The sequence below is a fragment of the Oryctolagus cuniculus genome, chromosome 21, assembly GCF_964237555.1.
Source record: "Oryctolagus cuniculus chromosome 21, mOryCun1.1, whole genome shotgun sequence".
Classification (NCBI taxonomy): Eukaryota; Metazoa; Chordata; class Mammalia; order Lagomorpha; family Leporidae; genus Oryctolagus; species Oryctolagus cuniculus.
The window spans coordinates 8,197,457-8,219,337 of record NC_091452.1 but is presented as its reverse complement, the minus strand read 5'-3'; the positions used below and the strand labels follow the sequence as shown (position 1 = coordinate 8,219,337).

The following is a 21,881-nucleotide window of genomic DNA, read 5'->3' as shown; positions in this document are numbered from 1 at the left end:
AGATTTTTCATATGATTTTTCAAAACCCAGTGTGTATTTTTTGTACTTACAGCACATCTCAGTTCATACCAGCTCCCTTTTCAGTGCTCAGTAGTCTGGGATAATGGCAGTCATAGTGGCACAGACCTGTAGATAGTGGTTGTCTCTGAGGGAGAAACAAAGAGGATGAGGTGTTCTTAATTGTGTTCTTTATTTCAGTTATTAATCAGTGCTTGAAGTTAAAAAACTTGTTGCTTTTTGTATTTTTAATGATTGCCAGCTCTTACTCAATTGTATTGTCACTAGCATCAATTCTAATGGCCCAGCTCTAGCCGTTGCAGCCATCTGGGGAGTGAAACAGCAGATGGAAAACCTCTCTAGCTGTCTCTCCGTCTCTGTAACTCTGCCTCTCAAATAAATAGACCTTAAAAATTTTTTGTATTTATTTTCATTTTATTTGAAGGGCAGAGAGAATAGAGATCCATCTTCCATCTGCTGGTTCTCTCCCCAACTGTTCACAACAGTCAGGGCTAGGCCAGGTCAGAGCTAGAAGCTCAGAACTCCATCCTGTCCCCCACTTGGGTGACAGGAGCTCAAGTAATTGAGTCATCACCTGCTACCTCCCAAGATGCACATTAGCCAGAAGTTGGATCTGGAGTAGCCAGAACTACAGGCCAGGCACTCTGATACGAGAGGCAGACGTCTCAGTGGCAGCTTAATTGCTGTGCCAAATGCCTACCTTCATGAGCATTTTTTTTTTTAAAGATTTGTTTGTTTGAAAGAGTTACACAGAGAAGGAGAGACAGAGAGAGAGATAGAGGTCTTCCATCCGCTGGTTCACTCCCTAATTGACCGCAATAGCTGGAGTTGTGCTCATCCGAAGCCAGGAGTCAAGGAACTTCTGGGTCTCCCACGTGGGTGCAGGGGTCCAAGGACTTGGGCCATCTTCTTCTGCTTTCCCAGACCATAGCAGAAAGCTGGATTGGAAGTGGAGCAGCCGGGACTCGAACTGACACCCATATGGGATGCCGGCACTGCATGTGCTGACTTTACCTGCTATACCACAGTGCCAGGCCCCTCATAAGCATTTTTTAAAAATCAGTTTTAGGCCGGCACCGCGGCTCATTAGGCTAATCCTCTGCCTTGCGGCGCCGGCACACGGGGTTCTAGTCCCGGTCGGGGCGCCGGATTCTGTCCCGGTTGCCCCTCTTCCAGGCCAGCTCTCTGCTGTGGCCAGGGAGTGCAGTGGAGGATGGCCCAAGTGCTTGGGCCCTGCACCCCATGGGAGACCAGGAGAAGCACCTGGCTCCTGCCATCGGATCAGCGCCATGCACCGGCCGCAGCACGCCGGCCGCGGCGGCCATTGGAGAGTGAACCAACGGCAAAGGAAGACCTTTCTCTCTGTCTGTCTCTCTCACTGTCCACTCTGCCTGTAAAAAAAAAAAAAAAAAAAAAAAAAAAAAAATCGGTTTTAATTTTTGTAAAATGTTATGAAGTATTAATAACTCAAGTAACTTGTATACAAAGACAGTAATTCTACTGAAATTGAACCATTGTCAGGTAGGCAGTGCCACCCTGTGGAAGCTAAAGTTTATTCATCAATATATGAAGACTGAGGCCAGTGCTGTGGTGTAGCAGCATCTGCATGCGATGCCAGCATCCCATACGGCGCCAGTTGGATTCCTGGGTCTTCCACTTCTGATCCGGCTCCCTGCTAATGCACCTGGGAAAGCAGCGGAAGATGGGCCAGGTGCTTGGGCCCCTGCACCCATGTGGGAGACATGGAAGAAGCTCCTGGTTCCTGGCATCAGATCAGCCCAGCTCCAACCGTTGTGACCATTTGGGGAGTGAACCAGTAGATGGAAGGTCTCTCTCCCTCTCTGTCTCTCTCTATCTCTGTAATTCTGCCTTTCAAATAAAATAAATACATCTTTAATTTATTAAAGTAAATATATATAATATTAAATATTTTCATAGTACAGAATGTGGCTTAGGAGTATTAATGTATAATACATTAAACTTGAACATATTTTACTCTGAACTTTGGATAAATATATGTACTAGTATATAACATTTAACTACAGGATTAAGAATGACTGAGAAGTTGGTGAGAATGTTCTTTAAATGTGTGGTTTGTTCCTTTTTTAGGGGTTGCGGATGGTGTAGGAGGATGGAGAGACTATGGAGTGGATCCGTCCCAGTTCTCAGGGACGCTGATGCGTACATGTGAACGCCTAGTGAAGGAAGGACGCTTTGTACCCAGCAATCCCATCGGAATTCTCACCGCGAGCTACTGTGAGTTGCTGCAGAACAAAGTACCTTTGCTTGGTAAGTAGGCGTCCTACGTGTTTCCTCTTAAAGAGCCTGCTAAGCAGTTAAGAACAGAACCAAGAACATTGCTGCCGTCCCAGCTGTTTTCTGAGGCATTCCCTCCTAAGCAGAGTTTGATAATGAAGCTGTGGGCTCACTTGAATAGAGAAATTCTTGAGCATCTGTGTAACAAGAGATTGTACGGTACAGGAATGTTCTAACAACATTGTTGATAGAAGCAGGTAACTGGGAACAGCCTGAAAGGCCTTCAGTAGTGCAAATACATTATGAAGAGGAATGACTGGCCGGCGCTGCGGCTCACTAGGCTAATCCTCCGCCTTGCGGCGTCGGCACACGGGGTTCTAGTCCCGGTCGGGGCGCCGGATTCTGTCCTGGTTGCCCCTCTTCCAGGCCAGCTCTCTGCTGTGGCCAGGGAGTGCAGTGGAGGATGGCCCAAGTGCTTGGGCCCTGCACCCCATGGGAGACCAGGAGAAGCACCTGGCTCCTGCCATCGGATCAGCGCGGTGCGCCGGCCGCAGCGCACCAGCCATGGCGGCCACTGTAGGGTGAACCAACGGAAAAGGAAGACCTTTCTCTCTGTCTCTCTATCTCACTATCCACTCTGCCTGTCAAAAAATAATAAATAAACAAATAAATAAATAAAAGAAAGAAAGAAAAGGAATGACTTAGGGGCCAACTCTGTGGCATAGCGGGTCAACGCCCAGGCCTGTAGCGCCGGCATCCGATATGGGCACAGGTTCGAGTTCCAGCTGCTCCTCTTCTGATCCAGCTCTCTGCTATGGCCTGGGAAAGCAGTAGAAGATGGCCTAAGTCCTTGGGCCCCTACACCCACGTAGGAGACCTGGAAGAAGCTCCAGGCCCCTGGCTTCAGTCTGGCCCAGCCCTTGCTTTTGGCAGCCATTTGGGGAGTGAATCATTGGATGTATGATCCTCTTTCTCTCTGCCACTCTGCCTTTCAAATAAATTAAAAAATCAGTCTTTAAAAACAAAGAAAAGATTCACAATCGTAGTAGTTCTCTCTAAAGAAGGAAGAAAGGGTAAGAATGGCCTGTAGAATTGAGTTGTATACAGACACCCCGGGCTACTCACAAGTAATGTCTGTGGAGTAGCTTGGCTCAGATTACATCCCTGTGCATCCTGTATTAGAAAACTAAATACCTCCCGTTTGTCTGGTAGGGCAGTGGAACATCCTTTGGCCGACCCTGGGAACTTACTCGGCCTTCTAATAAATTAACAAGCTCTCAAAGAGTGTTACTGAGTTTCTAGTTACTAGAAGTCCTCCCTTCCAGTTACATGCACATTTGAAATCAGCCCCTGATCAGAGTTAGTAGAGATGGCCATGTTGTAAAGTTTGCCTTCAATTTAAATCCTTTGTCTGAAGTTCTTTAATCACTCTGCCATATCCTGACTTCACTGCGTAAGCAGCTTGTTTCCCTTCTAATTGGAGGAAAATCTTGTCTTGCATGTTCCCTGCTGCTTTGTTGTTAATCCCCTATTTTGGATGTACAATCTGGAGTTTATCTGGTGCAATGAAACATCTAGATTCTGTTTCTAGTACCTCTTTGTCAACTTCCTATATGACTTGGGGCAAAACCACTTAACTTGCGACCTCCTTGCTTTATATATTACATGGAGAGAGAGCCCCTAAGACACAGATTCAGGGGGCCGATTACTGCATGTTCTATGAGCACCTCTACTGTCTCCCCTACTCCCCTCGTTGATTTCAACTTGGGATAACCAGTTACAAGACACATTACTTTAAACACTTTGGGTTATTTTCATATCTCTACTTCTGTTCCTGTTCACCCTCACATAATTTGGAAGATAAATTTACAATATAGAGGTTTTCTTTTATTGAATATTGTGATGATGTTTGTCTCCTAAGAGACAAGCTGAAGTAATCTTTCCTTGCTGTATTTGACACACAGGCCTGCCTGCCTCTCTCTCTTACCTATTCACACTTCTCTAGGCTGTTTGTAACCAAACTCCACCGTATTTTAGCAAAGACGGGCTGCTGATTTTTATTGAACCTCAGTTAGATATAATTGTAAATATTGATAACTTTGCAATATTAGCTATTTTTTTTAATCCAGCAATTGCTAAACTTACAAAGCAGCTTTGTAACCACTTATTTCTTAGACTTTCTAGCAGCTTTGAGGCCTGGGTTCATATCACATACTAATTCTTTTAAAGTTTTTTTTTTTTTTTTTTAAGATTAATTAATTTATTTGGAAAGCAGAGTTACAGAAAGAGAGAGAAAGAGAGATCGATCTTCCATCCGCTTTATCATTCCTCAAGAGGCCACAATGGCCAGGGCTGAACCAGGTCCGATCTAGGAGCTTCATCGTGGTCTCCCACATGGGTGGCAGGGGCCCAAGCACTTGGACCATCTTCTGTTGCTTTTCCCAGGCCATTAGCAGGGAGCCGGATTGGAAATAGAGTAGCCAGGACAAAAACTGGCGCCCACATGGAATGCAGGTGTCACAGGCGGCAGTTTTACCCACTACACCATAACACTGGCCTCTTGTTTTAAATTTTAATTGACTTTATTTTCAGTTCTAGAATCAGGCAATACTTGGGTTTCATAAAATAAAGTTTCCAACATTCTAATTGTTGACATACATTTCTTAAGAATTCCTGAAGTGAATTTAAAGAAGCCAACATATTGTAGAGTCTGAGGGATCTGCCCTCATCGGCTTATCCCCTTCTCTGTTTCACCACAGAAGGCTTGCTAGTAGTTTATTTATTTGCTTATTTTATTTTAAGATTTATTTATTTATTTGAAAGGCAGAGTTACCCAGAGAGAGAAGGAGAGGCAGAGAGAGAGGTTTCCCATCTGCTGGTTCACTCCCCAGTTGACCGCAACAGTCGGAGCTGGGCTGATCAGGAGCCAGGAGCTTCTTCCGGGTCTCCCACGTGGGTGCAGGGGTCCAAGGACTTGGGTCATCTTCTACTGCTTTCCCAGGCTGTAGCAGAGAGCTGGATGGGAAGTAGAGCAGCCGGGACTAGAACCGGCGTCCATATGGGATGCCGGCAGTGCAGGTGGCAGCTTTACCCGCTGTGCCACAGTGCTGGCCCCAGCTAGTAGTTTATAAAATATGAGGCTGAGCAAGAAGAGAATTCCATTTCAGTGTGCGGGCTTTGCCTGGGAGCCTCCCTGGTGGTTTTCTGAACATGCGGCACTGTCATTCCGTTCACCTCGTTTCTTCCGCGTCGCCTGCTTGTCCTTTCTAGACATGACAGTGAGGAGCCCCCTCCCAGTATTAGGCTGTCTTGGCCTGACTCACACTGCACGTCAGTGATGCGAGGCAGCAAAGAAGACGACTGCAGGCACAGAAGGCTCTGTGAGGCTCTGCTTGTGTTCATGGTGCTGCTCTCTGTGCTGGAGCTCCTGACTCGTGAGGACCGTTCTGATTCTAACTGCCAGGGGGCAGCAAAATGATGGCCTGGGTTTGTCAGTGAGTAATAATGAGTCAGTATGCGTCACCCCTGCAGCAGAATTCTCAAGGCTGTGCTACTCATCTGTCGTTTTCCATCCTCAGAACTGAACTTCATGCGGTTGTAGATCTTATGTCTGGCGATCCCATTAATGATAAATGGCTGGCGTGTTGGTGCAGTGAGTCAGGAAGGACCAGGAACTAGTGGTCTCTTCTCTGCAGTAAGCCTTAGAGCAGGCTCTCCGACAGCACTGACCTTACAGCGCAAGGTTTTGTTGTTGCCGTTGAGTGGGCAGGACTGGGTGGCCCAGCGTTAGTGTCAGGTCAGTCCCAAGTGCACATGTGGTAGGTGTCTTAATGTTAGAGTGAGAAGGGTGCTGTAGTTAAGTTTCTAAAATTTTACATTTTCCAGTAAAACAACATTAATAACAAAAACTACCCATAACTGCACTAAGAAAATTATTACTGTTTTAGTGATTATGTTCCCACAATTTTTTCTGTATATAATGCAGAAAATAATCATAACTTGAATTGAGTCCACTGTGTGCACACAGCAGCTCCAAGAGGTAGGAGGAAATAGGCCTTGAGGGAGTAAGTGCCTTGCTGTGTCTGTCAGCTAGAAAATGGTGGTGTACTGGGATTTAACACAGATGGTTCCAAAGCCTGTTTGGTTTGTTTTGCTTTTGAACTCTTAACAGTTTAAACTTTACCTCCTGATTTTTTGAAAAATTATAATAGTAAACATCACTGTTTTAAAATTTTTTTAATTAATTGCGTTTATTTGAGAAGCAGAGAGAAAGAAATCTCCTATGTACTGGTTTACTCCCTAAATACCTGCAACTGTCAGGTCTGGACGATGCCAAAACCAGAAGCCAGGAAACCAGTCTGGGTTTCACACATGGTTGGCAGGGACCCAGGTACTTGAGCCATCCCCTGCTGCCTCCCAGAGTGTGCATTAGGAAGCTAGAACTGGTGACAGAGCCACGACTCAGGCCCACACACTCTGAGATGGGATGTGGATTTCCCAAGTGGTATTTTAACTGCTGTGTGCCAAACACTCCCCTCAGCGGGACTGTTTCTGATGTATGGTGTTTTATATTCTTGGTTTGTTTGTTTTTTTTTTTTTTAAACAAAAGATTTATTTATTTGACAGGTACAGTTTCAGAGGGAGAGATAGAGAGATCTTCCATGCACTTGTTCACTCCCCAGATGGCCAAAACAGCCAGAGCTGGGCCAAGCTGGAGCCGAGAGCTTCATCCCGGTCTCCCACATGGGTGCAAGGACCCAGATACTTGGGCCATCTTCTGCTGTTCTCCCAGGTGCATGAGCAGGGAGCTGGATCGGAAGTGGAGCAGCCAGAACTCAAACCAGTGCCAATATGGGATGCCAGCACTGCAGGCGGCAGCTTAACCCACCGTGCCACAACACTAGCTCCAGTTTCCTATGGTTTTTTTTTGTTTGTTTTTTGTTTTTTTTTTTGTTTGTTTTTGTTTTTGTTTTTGTTTTTGACAGGCAGAGTGGACAGTGAGAGAGAGAGAGAGAAAGGTCTTCCTTTGCCGTTGGTTCACCCTCCAATGGCCGCTGCGGCCGGTGCACCGCGCTGATCCGATGGCAGGAGCCAGGTGCTTCTCCTGGTCTCCCATGGGGTGCAGGGCCCAAGCACTTGGGCCATCCTCCACTGCACTCCCTGGCCACAGCAGAGAGCTGGCCTGGAAGAGGGGCAACCGGGACAGAATCCGGCACCCCGACCAGGACTAGAACCCGGTATGCCGGCGCCGCAAGGCGGAGGATTAGCCTAGTGAGCCGCGGCGCCGGCCCATTTCCTATGTTTTGATATGACCTTTTTCTTAAAAGGAAATCTTTTTAAAAGATTCATTTTATTTATTTGAATGGCAGAGTTAGAAGGAGAGACAGAAATCTTCCATCCACTGGTTTATTCCCTTAATGGCTGCAACAGCCAGGGCTGGGCCAGACCGAAGCCTGTAGCCAGGAGCTTCTTCAGTCTGTCACGTGGATGCATTAGCAGGGAGCTGGGTCAGAAATGGATCAGCCGGGATTCGAATCGGAGCCCATATGGGATGCCACTGCTGCAGGTGACCATTTTACCCACTAAGCCACAACACCAGCCCCTAAAAGGAAATTTTAATATCAGTCTGCATTCTACTTATGTCCTGGAAATTATCATCTTTCTTTTCCAAATAGATCTCTTCAGTGTAATTTTAATGGCTATTAAATAACTGAGACTGCTTGATGTGACTTAACGGATTGCAATTCTTAGAAACAACTCTGGGCCGGCGCCGCGGCTCACTAGGCTAATCCTCCTCCTTGCGGCGCTGGCACACCGGGTTCTAGTCCCGGTTGGGGCGCCGGATTCTATCCCGGTTGCCCCTCTTCCAGGCCAGCTCTCCGCTGTGGCCCGGGAGTGCAGTGGAGGATGGCCCAAGTGCTTGGGCCCTGCACCTCATGGGAGACCAGGATAAGCACCTGGTTCCTGCCTTCGGATCAGCGCGGTGCGCCGGCCGCAGCGGCCATTGGAGGGTGAACCAACGGCAAAGGGAAGACCCTTCTTTCTGTCTCTCTCTCTCACTGTCCACTCTGCCTGTCAAAAAAAAAAGAAAGAAAGAAAGAAACAACTCTGTAAGAAAGTTAATATCATCCCTATTTTTTATAAAACGTTTGTTTGTTTATTTGAAAGACAGTTAGTGGCAGAGACAGAGAGTTAAAAGAGAGGTCTTTCGGCCGGTGCCACTGCTCACTAGGCTAATCCTAGTGAGCACTCCGGGTTCTAGTTCTGGTTGGACTGCCGGATTCTGTCCCAGTTGCTCCTCTTCCAGTCTAGCTCTCTGCTGTGGCCCGGGAAGGCAGTGGAGGATGGCCCAAATGCTTGGGCCCTGCACCCGCATGGGAGACCGGGAGGAAGCGCCTGGATCCTGGCTTTGGATTGGCGCAGCTTACTGGCCGTGGCGGCCATTTGGGGGTGAACCAGCAGAAGGAAGACCTTTCTCTCTCTCTCATTGTCTAACTCTTCTTGTCAAAAAAAGGGGGGGGGGGTCTTCCATCCACTGGTTTGCTCCCCAAACTGCTGCAGCAGCCAGGGCTGAGCCAGGCCAAAGCCAGGAGCCTGGAACTTGATCTGGGTCTCCTGTGTAGGTGGCAGGTGCCTGTGTACTTGGACCATCTTCTGCTGCTTTCTCAGGTGCATTAGTAGGATGCTGAATAGGAAGTGGAGCAGCTGGGTCTCAAACCAGTGCTGTATGGGCTGCTGATATCACAGAGCTGTGCCATAGTGCCAACCCCATCCCTGTTTTTTATAGTTTTAGAAACTGAGGCACAAAGAGACTGATTTACCCCAGGTCACACAGCTGGTAAATGGCAGAGCTGGGCTTCTGACCATGCAGTTGGAGTCCAGCATCTGTACTCCTGAGTGTTACATGGGCATGTGTGTGTTCTAGCTCGTTCATTCCCTACTTGCGGATGTTTTGATTGTTGCAGTTTCTCCTGATTACCCTTTTTTGTGTGCTTAAGTCTTGGTTGCATTGCTAATTATTTCCTTAATAAATTCTCGTAAGTGGAATTGCTAGATTAAAGTACATATACATTTTTAGAACAGTATTACCCTTCAAAACTTTGAAAAAAAATTTTTAAAGTGTTTATTTTCATCTACTTGAAAGGCAAGGTGACAGAGAGAGACACACACAGACACAGAGACATCTTTCATCTGCTGGTTCACTCCTCAAATGCCCAGAAAAACCAAGGCTATACCAGGCCAAAGCCTGGACCCTAGAACTCCATCTGGGTTTCCCTTGCAAGTGGCAGGGACCCAAACCCTCGAGCCATCATCTGCTGCCTGCTAGGCACATTAGCAAAGAGCTGGATTGGAAGGTGAGACTCCAGGGCTTGAAATGGTGCTCTGATATGAGATGAAGGAGTCCCAGTCAACATCTTAAGCCACTGCACCTCAGTGCTCTCCCTCAGAAAAGTTGAAGTTTACACGTCAACACGACAAAATAAGAGTGAACGTATTTTAGGCACTTCTGCCAACATCATGCATTATCTTCTTTTGACTCTTGTTACACTTACAAGTAAAGATGTTTACTACTGGGGCCAGCGCCGTGGTGCAGCAGGCTAATCCTCCACCTGCGGCACTGCATCCCGTATATAGGCACTGGGTCTAGTCCCAGCTGCTCCACTTCCAGTCCAGCTCTCTGCTGTGGCCCGAGAGGGCAGTGGAGGATGGCCCAAGTGCTTGGGCCCTGCACCCACATGGGAGACCAGGAAGAGGCGCCTGGCTCCTGGCTTCAGATTAGCGCAGTTCCGGCCATTGTGGCCATTTGGAGAATGAACCAATGGAAGGAAGACTTTTCTCTCTGTCTTTCTCTTTCACTGTTTGTAACTCTACCTCTCAAATAAATAAATAAAATCTTTTTTTAAAAAAAAATATTTAATGAGATTATCTTTTTTCATTTATTTGCATTTATTTTTTGAACTGCCATTTTTTATTTTATTTTTTAAAAATATTTATTTGAAAGTCAGAATTACACAGAGAGAGAGGTGTTCCATCAGATGGGTCACTCCCCAGTAAGCCACAACAGCTGGAGCTGCGCCGATCCAAAGCCAGGAGCCTCTTCCAGGTCTCCTACGCGGGCGCAGGGGCCCAAGGACTGGGGCAAGCCTCCACTGCTTTCCCAGGCCATAGCAGAGAGCTGGATCGGAAGTGGAGCAGCCAGGTCCCCAACCGGCGCCCATATGGGATGCCGGCACTTCAGGCCAGAGCATTAACCCACTGTGCCACAGCACTGGACTTTTTTTCATTTTAAACAAGAAGTTTAGGCCGGCGCCGCGGCTCACTAGGCTAATCCTCCGCCTAGCGGCGCCGGCACACCGGGTTCTAGTCCCGGTCGGGGCGCCGGATTCTGTCCCGGTTGCCCCTCTTCCAGGCCAGCCCTCTGCTGTGGCCCGGGAGTGCAGTGGAGGATGGCCCAGGTGCTTGGGCCCTGCACCCCATGGGAGACCAGGAAAAGCACCTGGCTCCTGGCTCCTGCCATCGGATCAGCGCGGTGCGCTGGCCGCAGCGCGCCGGCCGCGGCGGCCATTGGAGGGTGAACCAACGGCAAGGGAAGACCTTTCTCTCTGTCTCTCTCTCTCACTGTCCACTCTGCCTGTCAAAAAAAAAAAAAAAAAAAAAAAAAAAAAAAAAAAAAAAAAAAAGAAGTTTAGAGAGTAATTTACCCCTGCTTAAACAGAGATTGCCCTACATGTAACAGCTACATACAAAAAAGTTATAAAATTGTCCTTGGTTTTACAATGATAAATGAAAAACATTAAAATTCTCCAATCAAACAAGATATGCAATGATTTTTATGCTGTTGAATTTTTGGTTTTGTTTTTGTTGTTGTTAAAACAGTAAGAGCAAAATAACTTCCTGGAATATAGAGCTGAATGAGCATGCCACTAATGGAGAAAGGGGATATTTTCATAGAACCAGTGTTTTTCCCCATTGCATCTCCATTTCATGTCGATGAGAACATACCATTGGCCATTTAGTTAAATAAAAAAAAAAAGAGAGGAAAAAATGCAGTGTGCTTGTGCACATACACCAGGTACTTTATGTACAATAAAGGAATGAGGAAGGGGAAGTGAAAGAGAAAACTGTGCTGCAGTAGTCAGGGTGTGATGGAAGCCGTCGCAGTTTTCTAGTTGAGAATGTGTTCTTGGTCTGTAAGGACAGAGTTCTGGAGTAAAACAGCGGGTTCCCTTTTCAGTAGACAGCGCCCGTCTGCTGCTGGAACACATCAATCGTATCTTCGACTGTGCAGGTGTGTCTGATTCATTGATTGGCTGCCCGTCAAATCGGAATCTGATCTGCCTCATTGACAAACCCTGTCATTGAGAACAGGCTTTCATTAGCTTACTAAGTGGTGTGTGCCTCCTAATCTTAAACTGCACCGCCGAACCATCCTGCCCCGCCACCTGCACGTTACCATGATCCTTCTCAGTCCTGACTCCTCGGGCTTTCCGTCGGCTGTGACGAGCGCCGGAGTCTCTTCAGCTAACGCTCCACCAGAGAGGTACCCGGTCCTCAGCAGACGAGCTCAAGCAGCACTGCACTCCTTTCTTCCTGCTTTGCTATTTTCTAGTCGAGCTAGTTGGACTTAATGAGTTCTTGGAAGTGGTCTCTTGCGGTTCTTCTGCAGACTGAGGGAAATGGTGCAGCAAGGCCGTGTGCTCTGAGGGCACACAGAGCTCTTAGCTCACCGTGTGGACGGTGGGCTCTGCCCACTGAACACTGATGCTCTCTGTCAGTTGAACAAGTTGATTCCACAGCTGCCTGTGAATATTGGTCTTATCACTTTATACTACCATTAGTCTCCAAAAAGTGTTCTTTATTACCTCAACAGATGGAAATTTGGTTTAAAATTATACTTCTGTGCCCTGTCTTAAATATTAATGAATTTCGTGAGGAAGAGTTCTTGCCAGTGACCAGTGAGACATGTCAGGAAAAGGTAACATTCTCATCTGACATCTGAGTGTCTAACATAGGCTTCTGAGCCTTGCACAGATTAGAGCACTGTTGAAATGAACTGGTGTGACTAGATACAGGCATTTTTACTGCTGTTTGTATCTGCAGATGGAAGAATTCTGATCACTACTGGCCCCTTCATTATGTGCAATGTGAATCCCATTTTCTTTCCCCACCATGTTGACCATTGATAAGGTCATTATTCACTTTTTTTTTCAGACTTATTTATTTATTTGAAAGTCAGAGTTTGACAGAGAGAAGGAGATGCAGAGAGAGAGAGGGAAGAAGGGAGGGAGGGAGGGAGGGAGGTCTTCATTCCGTTGGTTCACTCCCCAGATGGCTGCAACGGCCGGAGCTGCACTGATCTGAAGCCAGGAGCCAGGAGCTTCCCCCGGGTCTCCCACCATTGCTTTCCCAGATCATCGCAGAGAGCTGCATCGGAAGTGGAACAGCCAGGACTTGAACCGGCATTCATATGGGATGTCAGCACTGCAGGCGGTGGCTTCAACCATTACGCCATAGCTCCGGCCCAGCCCCTATTATCATTTTCATAGCACATGTAAAGCATAGCTAAGAAATACCCTGTTCAGGCAAAGATGAAATTGGCATGCTGTTTGGGGGGTTACGTGACAAGGATGTGTATGCAGAGGTAGCCTAGGAAGAGAAAATAAACGGAAATCCATTTTTTTTTCTAGGTAGCAGCACGGCCTGCATCGTGGTGCTGGACAGAACTAGCCACCGCTTACACACAGCGAACCTGGGCGATTCTGGCTTCCTGGTTGTCCGGGGTGGTGAAGTTGTGCACCGGTCGGATGAGCAGCAGCATTACTTCAACACTCCATTCCAGCTCTCGATTGCTCCCCCGGAAGCAGAGGGCGTTGTCTTGAGTGACAGGTAACCTGCCCTCTCATCCACAAGTCCCTTCCTGTCCCCCTGGAATACAGCGGGGATGGGCAGTTTCCATTTTCATGTAAGAAAAGACTCAGTGAGAATGTTCTCGTGAAGAGGACCTTTCAATTTGAATTTGAAAGATCTGTTGCTTCAGCTAGATATTATAGCCAGTTCGCTTTCTGATAAACAACCAGGAATTAAACAAGACTTTGAAACCACTATTTCAGGCTTACAGTGTATCAGTTTTTCATGCCAGCCCCACTTGGGATATACAGTGTATTTGTTAAATTGTGCTAGAGAAATGAGTCATTGTTTTGCCATTGCCTGTATAAGATATCGTTAGGGAAAAGAACGAAACAGACATGTGCTTTGTTGGTCAGAATTACTTCCTGATCCTCAAGGCTGCTGCCTATATGCACCAGATAGAAATTGCAGGAAGTGGAATCAAGAATGATCTTGGATATGTTCTGTGATGATGGTATTGAAATAATCTCTCTTTTCTGACATCTTTTCTCAGTTCTTTTTATTTTTTAATATTAAAAAAAAAAAAAAAAAAAAAAAGGCCGCGCCGTGGCTCACTAGGCTAATCCTCCGCCTTGTGGCGCCTTCACACCAGGTTCTAGTCCCGGTTGGGGCGCCGGATTCTGTCCCAGTTGCCGCTCTTCCAGGCCAGCTCTCTGCTGTGGCCAGGGAGTGCAGTGGAGGATGGCCCAGGTGCTTGGGCCCTGCACTCCATGGGAGCCCAGGAGGAAGCACCTGGCTCCTGGCTTCAGATCAGCGCAGTGCGCCGGCCGCAGCGCGCTTGGAGGGTGAACCAACGGCAAAGGAACACCTTTCTCTCTGTCTCTCTGTCTCTCTCTCTCTCTCTCACTCACTGTCCACTCTGCCTGTCAGAAAAAAAAAGAAAGAAAGAAAGAAAAATAAAAAAAGCAGAAGAGAGAAAGAGAGAGAGCTCCAATCTGCTGGTTCACTCCCCAGTGTCCGCAGTACCCTGGAAGCCCGAGCCAGGAACCAGGAACTCAGTCTAGGTTTCCTGTGTAGATGGCAGAAGCACAACTTCTTGAGCCATTGACGTGCTGCTTTCCAGGGTGAACATCATCAGGAAACTGGTGTCAGGACCAGACCAGGGCTTGAAAGCAGGCCTCTGACACAGCATGCAGGCCTCCTAACCAGCGTCTTGACTGCCAGGCCAAATGCTTACCCCTCGTTTTATTTTTAAATTGTCAAGAACCTTTCAAGACAATTGGTACTTTTAAAAATTACTGTTCAGACATTATCTTTTCTTAGATGAGGGTACAGAGTAAGGCCAAGGATAGTCTAAGGTTTCACTGCAATTTAAAAGATTACAGGGTCTGGCACAAACATCATTTGCAGTTTATGATGGGTAATGAACCTTTTGTTAAAAGTATCTACCAAAGCCGGCGCCGCGGCTCACTAGGCTAATCCTCCGCCTAGCGGCGCCGGCACACCGGGTTCTAGTCCCGGTCGGGGCTCCGGATTCTGTCCCGGTTGCCCCTCTTCCAGGCCAGCCCTCTGCTGTGGCCAGGGAGTGCAGTGGAGGATTGCCCAGGTGCTTGGGCCCTGCACCCCATGGGAGACCAGGAAAAGCACCTGGCTCCTGGCTCCTGCCATCGGATCAGCGCGGTGCGCCGGCCGCAGCGCGCCGGCCGCGGCGGCCATTGGAGGGTGAACCAACGGCAAAAAGGAAGACCTTTCTCTCTGTCTCTCTCTCTCTCACTGTCCACTCTGCCTGTCAAAAAATAAAAAAAAATAAAAAAAAAAAGTATCTACCAAGTGGCCAGCACCACCGTGGCTCAATAGGCTAATCCTCCGCCTGCAACACCGGCACCCCGGGTTCTAGTCCTGGTTGGGGCGCCGGATTCTGTCCCGGTTGTTCCTCTTCCAGTCCAGTTTTCTGCTGTGGCCCGGGAGTGCAGTGGAGGATGGCCCAAGTACTTGGGCCCTGCACCCACATGGGAGACCACAAGAAGCTCCTGGCTCCTGGCTTCGGATCAGCACAGCGCACCAGCTGCAGCAGCCATTTGGGGGGTGAACCAACGGAAAAGGAAGACCTTTCTCTCTCTCTCACTGTCCACTCTGCCTGTCAAAAAAAAAAAGTATCTACCAAGTGTTTTCTTTCTTTTCTTTTCTTTTCTCTTTTTCTTTTCTTTTCTTTTCTTTTCTTTTCTTTTCTTTTCTTTTCTTTTCTTTCTTCTTCTTCTTTTTTTTTTTGAAGTATTTACTTATTTGTAAGTCAGAGTTACAGAAAGAGAGGGCGAAACAGAAAGAGATCTTCCATCCACTGATTCACTCCCCAAGTGGCCACAATGGCCAGGGCTGAACCAGGTCAAATACAGTAGCTTCATCCAAGTCTCCCATGTGGGTGTCAGGGGCCCAAGTACTTGGACCATCTTCCACTGCTTTTCCCAGGCCATTAGCAAGGAGCTGGATTGGAAGTGGAGCATCCAGGACACAAACCATTGCCCATGTGGGATGCTGCCATCACAGGTGGAGGCTTTACCCACTATGCCACACTAGCCCTTGCTTTTTTGTGTGTGTGTGTGTGTGTGTGTGGTGGTGGTGGTGTTTTTGTTTTTGAAGGCCAAAATGAGAGAGAGATCGAGATCTTCCATCCACTGGTTCAATCTCCAAATGTCCACAACAGCCAAAGCTAGGCTAGACTGAAGCCCAGAGCCTGGGTCTCCCTCGTCGTGAGCCATCACCTGCTGCCTCCCAGCGTGTGCATTAGCAGGAAGCTGGTTCAGAGGCCGAGAGGGACTCAAATCCAAGCACTCTGATGTGGAATGGGGGTTGCAAGTGGCAACTCAACCACTGTGCCAGATGCCCGGTGGCATTGGTCTGTGTGTTCATTTAACAGCTCTTACTAAAGAGGACCTTTAGTCCACACGAAGATAAGATGAGGATTTATTGTGGACTCTGCACCTGAACTGAGTGTGCTATATAATTAGGTATTCAGTGTCACCCACCTAAGACTGCTATTACTGTCCCCCGAAGAGAAGAAAGCACTTTTACTTTGAGTTGTAAGCAGGTTACCATAATTGGAAGAACTTTTGACTATAGATCTCCTTCAGTTGTCTGTAACACGCATGAGTATTAGCCACACTGGAGTAGGGAAAGCTCAGGACCCCGTGGCCTCCATAGGTACCAAAGTCACCTAACCATTTTTGGAGAATGGTGCTTCCATTTTCCTTCATTTGACACTTCCTGTTTGGGCACTGCATTATCTCACCACTATCTTTCGGACACTCTGCTGCCTGCCAGCGAGGTGGCAGTGGCGGCTTCCCCTGGAGCCCAGAGACAGCTCAGTAGCATGTGACTTCGGCTCATGTTTCAGCGTAGTTAAAGTTTCCAGCAGCACAGTGTGTTCAATCAAAATGGGCAAAACTGCAGCTGGCGGAACACCAAGCCCGTGGGTGGGAGTAGTAGGAGAGGACAGGCCGTCCAATGGGAGCAAGTCTCCCACAGGCAGACTAGCGAAGGACACTTGTGGGGAAAGGACCAGCTCAGCATAAAATAGGCCGGCTGTCCATCATGTGCGCTTCCAGACAGACCCCTTGTCAGACAGCGGATGAGGCGTCTCGCGTTGTTCCTCTTTATTCCCCGGAAAGAGCCGGCCTGCTTTCCCTGTTTTACAGTCTTTTCCTTGTCTTGCTGCTGCACCTGGCTCTTCAGTTACTGGTTGCTCTTGTCGATAGTGTTTCAGCCTTAACTTACAAGTTCCTGTGGCAGCTGTTTTTACAAAGTACATGTTATAAGGATGTGTGGGGCAAGTTTGTTCCCTGCTAACGCGTATGCAGAACTGTAGAAGTTTCCCCAGCCACCTGCGGGGATTCTGGTGGGAGTGGTGCTGCTGCTCTTCGTGCTGTCGCACACTTTGTGACGTGCTGCTGACACACAAGCTGGGACTCCCTGTCAAGCCCCGGTTGCTTTGGTTCTGCCCCTCCCTCTTGGGTCAGTGTCTGGTTTTCTTTGGCCTGCTTGTTCCGTGAGGCTGGGGGAAAGCAGAATGTCGGCACCTCCCCTTTGCCCTTGGAGCTCTGGAAGCAGTGACGCTGGCCTTCGGAAGTGCCCGAGAACCAGTCCCAGGAGGCCGTGGCCACGCTGACCCTGGTCTTTTCTCCCCACCTGGCTGCTTCCCATCCCTGGGTCTGTTTTCATCAGTCATTGTCAGAGAAAAAGGTCTCCTGTCTGCTTTTTTAAAAGTTGTACACGAAGAGCTGTAGTGAGAAACCCCCGTCCTCCTGCCCTCACAGGCGGCCACCGTCTCTGCATCTCTGCAGGTAGGAGCGGCTGCATCTGTGAGTCGCCCCCCTTTTACACAGCTGGTGGTCGCGGATGCTACGCAGCCTTCCTTCCTTCCTTTCTTTTTGCTTTTTTGTTAAAAATTTGAAAGTCAGAATTAGAGACAGACGGAGAGGCCTTCCATCTGCTGGTTCACTCCTCAAATGGCTGCAATACCCAGGGCTGGGCCAGGCCGGAGCCAGGAGCTTCCTCCAGGTCCCCCGCGCAGGTGCAGGGCCCAAGCACTGGGGCCGTCCTCCACTGCTTTGCCAGGTGCATTAACAGGGAGCTGGATCTGAATTGGAGCAGCTGGGTCTTGAACCAGTGACCTTACGGGATGCCAGCAGCTTTGCAGGCAGAGGCTTAACCTGCTGTGCTGTAGCACCAGCCCCTTCCTCTCTTCTTTTAACATTATTTTGAAGATTTTTTTTTCCCCCAACTTTGAGAGTCAGATATTTGTTTCTTCTTTCACTTCGTCATTTAACAGCTGTTTCTTGAAGACCATGTGCCAGACATACTAACAAGTAAATCCGAAGTGTGACAAGCCCTCTGTGATCCCTGGGGGACAGTCGTGACAGTTAATTCTTACAGGACCCACCCTTACTCTTAACACAGCATCCTGAGAGCCAGAGCCAGTCGTGCAGGGAGGCTGATGAGTGAAAATGAGTAGGAGAGGGTGGGATTTGGCTCTGAAGCTGAGGAAGGAGAGTCATTTCCAGCAGGGCTGTGGAGGCACGCTAGCTGTGACTCCAGAGAGACCTCTTCCTGCTCTAAAGCCACCTTTGGCTATCACTGCATTGGTTTTACTCTGGTCTCAGTAAAGCTTTTCAACATTAGAGTGGCCTTTTCAAGGTTAGGAATTTCAGAATGACTTTTTTATTGATGCCATTATTATGAATTAGTTTTTCTTAAAGGAGCTTTACTGCATTGTGAAATAGTGCCTGAGGGAAACCTTGAACTGCGTCTCTCAAGGGCTTTCTTAACTCTGCCCTCCCCGTCCCTGCCTCAGCCCGGATGCTGCTGACAGCACGTCTTTCGACGTCCAGTTGGGCGACATTATCCTGACGGCCACAGACGGACTCTTTGACAACATGCCTGATTACATGATCCTTCAGGAGCTGAAGAAGCTGAAGGTAACGACTCCGAGGTTGGCCCTCTCTGGCCGCTGGGTTCTGTTGATTCCATTTTATTTTTCTCTCTGTGGTTTTAGAGAAAACTGTTTTTGTGAACTTCAGGAAAATCCTGACAGTTCTGTCTCGGGTGATTATACGTGGAAGCATTCACAGTGGAGAACTGAGGGGAGGAGAGCCTTCTTGCCTCAGCCTTCTTCGGGGCAGTGAAGGGGCGGAGTCCGGAGGGGCACCTTCTTGGAAGTGTTTGCATTTAATGGTGCATATGGTATTGGCTCCTCATGGTCTTTTTCTTCTTTTATTCTTGTTTGTTTGTTTTAAAGATTTATTTATTTATTCATAAGTCAGAATTAAAGAGATAGAGGAAGAGAGTGAGCTTCCATCTACTGGTTCACTCCTCAAATGGCCACAACACCCAGGGCTAGGCCAGGCAGAAGCCAGGAGCTTCCTCTGGGTCTCGCATGTGGTTGGCAGGGGCCCAAGCACTTGGGCCGTCCTCCACTGCTGTCCCAGGTGCATTAGCAGGGAGCTGGATCAGAGTGGAGCAGCTGGGACTCAAGCCAGTGCTGCAGATAGTGGCTTAACTCACTGTGCTGCAGCGCCAGCTCTCTCCCTTTATTCCTATAACACACCCGTCAGGTATTGAGGCTGGCAAAGGCAAGAAAGAGTCCCACGAGAGCCAGCCCAGAGCGGCAGGCAGCTCGGAGTCTGATGGGACCTGAGCTGTCACCAGTAATGCAACAGTTTGGAATTCTCCCCTCAGAGTCAGAGGAGGTGAAAACCAGCCTTTCCTTCGCGAGTGCCAGTACAGGCGGAGTTTGTCCCTCTCACTGCTTGCGGGTACTCTGCTCACTGTAGAATGGGGAGCACTAGAGGCCTTATCTTGCAGGGTTGCGGTGAGGACTAACTCAGGCCCTGCAGAGGGGAGCGCAGCACCAAGCCTCGTCTGTGGAGCTCAGTACTTGCAGGTGCTTCTGTGTCGTGGGCACCGTGCTGTGTGGTGACAGGGGTGTGGCAGACACGGCCCTTCCTGTAGCTTCAGTTCTGGGGAGCAGATCAGCCAGAGCAGCCGACTGTGAGGCAGTGCTGCTGGTAAATGAAGCCGGTGGGGAACAGACAGAGAGGCTGTGGCTGAGATTGGTCAGGGGAGGTCTCTGAGGCAGTGACCATGAAGCAAAAACTATTGTTCAGATGGAAGTGGGGCCTCTGAGTGTGGGCACCAACGGGGCCTTGTTTTCCCATCCCCGTTTTGCAGACGAGGAGCAGGGGCAGCAGGGTTGAGGGAGGCTCCGGATCACACAGCTGTATGAGAGTCTGTCCTAACGGAAGATCATAAAGGCGTTTTCAGTAGAGCAGCTGGCAGCTCTGCCTTGGAGAGCAAACTGCGGGCCAGCACTGCATTCCCAAGGAGGGGCACTCCTGAGGTCATCCTCAAAATGCCATCAGAAGCTGCCTTTTCCATCCATCAGTTTTGCAAGAAAAGAATTTCAAATGGGAAAAAACAAAACTGAGAATCCAAGCGTCAAGGTCCAAGGCCAGCCTGTCAGAACTTCCTGGTGGACAGCACTCGTGTCCTGCGTACTAGCTGGGCACTGCAATGCTTAGTGTCTAATTAGAATGAAACTTAACGGTGGGAAGCGAGGGGAGGCCGCTGTCCTCAAGCTGATAGTGCAAGAAGCTTACTTGCCTGGAAAACTCCATGTGGCCTGAGATAAAAATAACTCCTCTTTTCATCTTAGAATTCAAACTACGAGAGTATACAGCAGACGGCACGAAGCATTGCTGAGCAAGCTCACGAGCTGGCATATGACCCAAATTACATGTCACCTTTTGCACAGTTTGCATGTGACAACGGACTGAATGTGAGAGGTAAGCATTCTTTGGGAAGGTCACAGGGACTCACTGGGGACATGCTATCCTCAAGTGGGAGGGGTCTGGGCTGTGGGCCAGACTGCAGGTGTCCTCTGCTAGCCTCCCAGCTGTGAGCCCGTGGCCCTGAGCAAGGTCAGGAGGGCCAGGCCGAGTGCCCGGCGCCCTGTGTTCCCTGCAGAGGATGCCTGGCTGCCGAGGCGGCGGAACCTCCTGCCCTTTACTGCCACCGCTGCGCTGTGCGGACCTGAGCCCTGAAGGCCTCCACGCTGCCCGGAGGCCTGCACACTCCTGGCACACTCCTGTGCGCTTGCCACGTCTGACATTTCACTTCTCCCTGTCCCTGACTTGGTGGGACTCGCGGACAGCATTTGCCTGCCAAATTGCCACAGCAGATTTCTGAAGGGGAGGCTGTGTGAATCCGCCGACCGTGGACTCCCGCAGTCTGCTGCGTCTTCCTGCCAGGCCAGTACCTCGCTTCCGAGCTGGGGTGACCTGTTGGTGCTCACACGTCAGGATGAGTGGAGTTGGTCTGTTTCTCGCTGACGTAATTTGATGACAAATAAAGCATTTCTTGGCCCTCCAGGAAATGTTAGAATAGAAAAAAACTACATGCCACAGATATTTGGCAGATTAGACGACAAGACTGGTCCTACTTTCAAAACATTGACTGTGTTTGTCCAGATTGGGATTGTGGTAGAAGTGTGTTACTTGTGAGGCAAAATTTCTCTGGAGAGATTGTGTCTGCTCTGATGGTGCGCACAGCAGTGGTGGCCGCCTCCCGGAGCCCCTGCGCTTCTGGAGGTCAGTGAGCTTCCCTGTGCTTTCGTCGTCTTCTCCGCTGAATGACTGCGCGTATCGGGGTTTTTCTCTTTTCCCTACTACAGTGCATCGGCAGCCAACCTGCCAGAAATGCAGCATTTATTTCTAGTACTTATTTAGGTGCATATATATATATTTGACAGGCAGAGTGGACAGTGAGGGAGAGAGACAGAGAGAAAGGTCTTCCTTTGCCATTGGTTCACCCTCCAATGGCCGCCGCGGCCGGCGCACCGCGCTGATCCGAAGCCAGGAGCCAGGTGCTTCCCCTGGTCTCCCATGGGGTGCAGAGCCCAACCACTTGGGCCATCCTCCACTGCACTCCCTGGCCACAGCAGAGAGCTGGCCTGGAAGAGGGGCAACTGGGACAGAATCCGGCGTCCCGACCGGGACTAGAACCCGGTGTGCCGACGCCGCAAGGCGAAGGATTAGCCTAGTGAGCCGCGGCGCCGGCCGTGCATGTTTTTTAAATATTTTTTTAATTGATTTTCATTTTATGTGCAAGGGGGAGAGAAAGAGAGAGATCGATTGATCTTCCATCGACCGTTTCACTCCCCAAATACCTGCAGCAGCTGAGACTGGTCAGGCAGAAGCCACGAGCCC

At 49.0% G+C, this 21,881-nt stretch overlaps 2 protein-coding genes across 3 annotated transcripts in view; one reads left to right on the top strand and one right to left on the bottom strand.

Moving 5' to 3' along the window:
- Positions 1-21,881, bottom strand: part of RAD9B (RAD9 checkpoint clamp component B) — a 77,279-nt gene that overhangs the window by 10,128 nt on the left and 45,270 nt on the right. The window contains exon 11 of the mRNA XM_051826768.2: positions 51-145. Coding sequence (XP_051682728.2) covers positions 59-145 — 87 coding nt within the window. The 3' untranslated portion in view covers positions 51-58. The remainder of the gene's footprint in view (positions 1-50; positions 146-21,881) is intronic.
- PPTC7 (protein phosphatase targeting COQ7) overlaps positions 1-21,881 on the top strand; it is a 61,022-nt gene that overhangs the window by 34,953 nt on the left and 4,188 nt on the right. For both annotated transcript variants that reach the window (XM_002719748.5, XM_051826781.2), the window contains exons 2-5: positions 2,128-2,307; positions 12,963-13,161; positions 18,470-18,593; positions 20,330-20,459. In XM_002719748.5, coding sequence (XP_002719794.1) covers positions 2,128-2,307; positions 12,963-13,161; positions 18,470-18,593; positions 20,330-20,459 — 633 coding nt within the window. The remainder of the gene's footprint in view (positions 1-2,127; positions 2,308-12,962; positions 13,162-18,469; positions 18,594-20,329; positions 20,460-21,881) is intronic.